Source organism: Zerene cesonia, chromosome 26 (assembly GCF_012273895.1).
Source record: "Zerene cesonia ecotype Mississippi chromosome 26, Zerene_cesonia_1.1, whole genome shotgun sequence".
Lineage (NCBI taxonomy): Eukaryota > Metazoa > Arthropoda > Insecta > Lepidoptera > Pieridae > Zerene > Zerene cesonia.
The window spans coordinates 4,294,279-4,298,222 of record NC_052127.1 but is presented as its reverse complement, the minus strand read 5'-3'; the positions used below and the strand labels follow the sequence as shown (position 1 = coordinate 4,298,222).

Sequence of the window (3,944 nt, the reverse complement as noted above, 5' to 3'; positions counted from 1 at the left end):
TGAAAAACTTAACCTCGAATTTTTATTCTCTATTGCCATTACAACAATATGTCATCTATGATAATTTAACTGAATAACTTCCTCAGTTCATGGAGACAGCCTGTTCACAGGACAGATGGACAAACAAACAGGCCAATAAACAGACATGATGATGATAAACACCAGTCTTAATAATTCCGTCATTCTGTCATATTCTGCATTGAACATTAAATTCAGGGATACTTTATATATCAGACAGTTTGTTTATCAACTGACTAAAGTAGTTGTCTGGAAGAAATCGCTCTAAAGCGATAATACACATATTGTACTTAGTTGTAAGCTTTTTCCTGTTTGTCTCTTTAATTTTTCACAAATAAGTGTAATAAAGAATAAATAAATAAAGAAAGTGACTTATGTACTCTCACACTAATCTATACATTATTGTTAATTCATTTCACACCTGGTCTAAATCAGCATTCAGAATTGATGTGGCTAAATCTAAACATATTACAACTTTACTTGTATCAGTTAAATTGTATCCAGCTGTTGTTTTGGTTTGTAATAAACGTTCAAACTCCGCGGCTTTGCTGTGAAACAATAAGGAGATGGATGTATCAGGTTTATAAAAAAAGGATCATAAAAATACATTCACCAAACAAATAGTTATGAGGTATTGAATGCAAAAAAAACATACAGTCCAATTGATAATCTTTTCGTTTTTTTTAAGTTGGTTCATACATTTATATTATTTTTAAAGGTTCTTAAAGCAAATCCTTGACATATGATGTCTATACATATTCCTTACTACTTTTATAAATGGAAGAACAGAAAACTGCAAGCATCTTTAATTTAAAGATAAGTTTGAATTAATTGACCAATAAAAATCCATTTTTATAATACATCTTTGAAAAGAGAAGAAGACGGTTTGAAAAATTCCGCTATATATGGTAATTAATCTTGATTTAGTAGGGTCTTGAAATTCTCATTTTGGCAAATTAAGATCTACGGAATCTAACAACTATTAACAAATAACTTAAATCATAAGAAAAAATACCTTATTACTCTTGCTTCCTCTGCCAAACCTAGTTTAGTTGCTAATAGTTGAAGTGTTTTAGAAGAGGCCATTTTTTTAATTTATAAAATAACAGCGCTGTCGTTTATTATTATCAAATGTTTCACAATTTACTTCAAGGTTTACAATTTTTTTTCTATATTTTTGATTCTAATTCTAATTCTATTTTATGAATGGCAGTGCTGTGTTGCCACAATTTTGCCAATGTCACGTTGTGGATAGTTTTACATCTGAGATTTATAAGAGGCTCAAAAGTATCCGTCAAGCGCAGATAACTACAACACAAAAATGAAACACACAATATATAGAAACTATATTTTTGATTTCGCCGCTCATCGCCACTTCATTTGTAAAAGTTGACACTTGACATTAACGGGTATACGATTGAGATAACGTTATCGGTCGAATTTTGACATTGACTCGAAATTTAACAGACAACAGCTGATTTCTTTGAATAATTTATAATCTATGAGTGTTGTAGAAAAGTATGGAAAGAGAGCAACATTTTCAAAGCTATAGCTAATTTTTAACATTGATGAACTAGGTATGACAAACCATGTTTTTAAATGTTTAATATTAAGATAGTTGGTATCGCAATTTAGAATGGGAAATATATTCTTAAACAAAAATATTTCCTTAGGATATGTAGCGACAGCGGACATATCGTGAACTAATGTTAATGCTATATATAATCATATGTGCGACATAATTTTGCAAATTAATGTTTTAAAAAATGTTTCTTTAAAAATCCTATACATATTTGTATAAATACATCGTATTTTCTAAGACGAGTTTTATTAAATTAAATTTATTTTGACCACGCCCCTTTATCAGTAGTCAACAGAACTAGGAATGATAAAACACCTTTTCGTAATCTCACAGGCGACATGTTGATTTTTTATGTAGGTTCTGTGAAGCCGATACGGATCGCTGTCATCGCTACAAAAATGTCTTTGTAGTTATCAGGGTGTAGGTCATTTTATTGTAGACTAATAACAAAATCGTGCTATTTTTTGCATGTTATAAACGTTACAAAGATAAAGAAGAGGATCAGATCCACCCGAAATAGGGGTGTGTATAAGTGATGTTCTGCCGAATTAAAGTCGTATCAAAATAATCCAAAGCTATTTATAAATAATATTTTCTCATCTTTTACTTATGTTCAAACGTTAATAGTAACGTCTGGTCTATAATTAACTTGTGAAAGTTTATAAATATTTTAGTATACTATGGTGGACTAGCTAGTTGACTCGGGTCATTATATTTGAAGGTTGCCATTTTTTCGTGAGATAAATTTGTTTTTGGTGAATATTGGGCGTGATCACATCGTATCCTAGTGTCAAGTCCTTGCGCGCGGTCAAATAGCAAAAGTGTCAACTGTGTTCGCCGTGGAGTGTCGTAGTGAAGTGCTGTGGTGTTTTCAGGTAGCTATGCAATTGGTGTCAGTTTCGTGGAGATAATAAGAGTGTGGTGATGATGTGGGCTCAGTGATTGAATACAGCGGCACCACGGCTTCCTCTGTGGCAGGTGGCGCGAGGGGAGCAGAGTCTCCCTCGCAGGCCAACCAAGACACGGTGGATAACGCCACTCCCACCTGTTGGTAAGTTTATATCTCAAACCCTTAGTCTATTCGTTTGGAAATGAAAAAAAAACAGAACTTAAAAAATGGAATATTATTCTAACCTTTAAATGTAAGTTGTTATGCCTACATACATAAAGCTGTATTATTTTAAATTTTAAATTACTTTGTTACATGTATTCTGTGGGTTTATTATTATCATAATTCTCTTATCTTCAAACAGTTATAAGTGACTTTTGTTATAGGTTTAAATTATGCCAATGTGTATATTGCATGAAAGGTAATAAAAAACTTATTATTAATGGAAACATGATTATACAAATGTAATCAATTATAACAATTTCATAAGAACATGATATAAATATCAATAGTTCATGAATAGCACTGATATTGAAGCATCTGACATTCTATTTTGATATAAACTTGTAATATATTAAAATATCTTGTTACACACTAAATGAATGATGTGTTATTTAGTTTAGAACATATTTTCATCTACTTGAAATTCACTCTCAGATATCTTCTAATACTAATATATACAGCTTTGCATAAAGGCATAAATAAACTAACATGTATATAATTGAGTTTTTAATTTTTTTTATAATATTTATAATTTGATTCAAGGCTCTAAATTATATATCAAATATGATTCATTTCATTTTTCATTTTCTTCCTTTTCTTTTTTCAATAATTAGTACAATTTGTTATATAGACAACATAACAGATGTTATTCAAAAACTGTTAAAAACGTACATCTCTATAATCACCTTTTACCATTTTATTGGTTATATATTATATTTAGTTTTTACTATGTATCTGCTGTGCTCGAGTGCAAAATACACCTATGAAGAAATCCGAGACAAGACTTTTTATGTCTTTAATAAATTAAGGGAATAAAAGTTTTGTCTAGTAGTTGATTTATGAAAAACAAAGAGATTGCCTATTTACCCTGCTTCTTCATCCATATTTCTTTCAAAAATTTGCTGTGGTTTTGCTGTGACAGCATAACAAGCAGACAGATAGACGTGATTGTTCCTTGAGTATAAAAATAATTCATCGAAGCAGACATGAATTTATATGAAGGAAGCAGGACATAAAAGAAACTGAAGCAATTACAATATACATAATTAGACAGGCTCTCAAGTTGAAATGACCTTACTTAAATCATCATTCTTTTCTTTCACACACTAATTTTGTATTTAAATTTGCTTCTATTTTTAACTTGCTATAGCCTGTACAAATATAATTAGGAAAGGTTTTTGTTTGTAGCTATATTACTCTTATAACACTAGCCGCCACCCCAGCTCCGCTTAG

At 30.5% G+C, this 3,944-nt stretch overlaps 1 protein-coding gene across 2 annotated transcripts in view; it reads right to left on the bottom strand.

Annotated features, from left to right (window-relative positions):
- The window catches only part of LOC119836942 (origin recognition complex subunit 6), a 5,153-nt gene extending 3,711 nt beyond the window's left edge, over positions 1-1,442 (bottom strand). The window contains exons 1-3 of one of the 2 annotated variants that reach the window (XM_038362414.1): positions 1,369-1,442; positions 1,034-1,193; positions 440-566 (exon numbers count right to left, since the gene is read on the bottom strand). In XM_038362414.1, coding sequence (XP_038218342.1) covers positions 440-566; positions 1,034-1,104 — 198 coding nt within the window. In that variant the 5' untranslated portion in view covers positions 1,105-1,193; positions 1,369-1,442. Of the gene's footprint in view, positions 1-439; positions 567-1,033; positions 1,194-1,363 lie in introns of both variants that reach the window. The other variant, XM_038362415.1, reaches the window with a different exon arrangement.
- Positions 1,443-3,944: the final 2,502 nt, after the last annotated feature.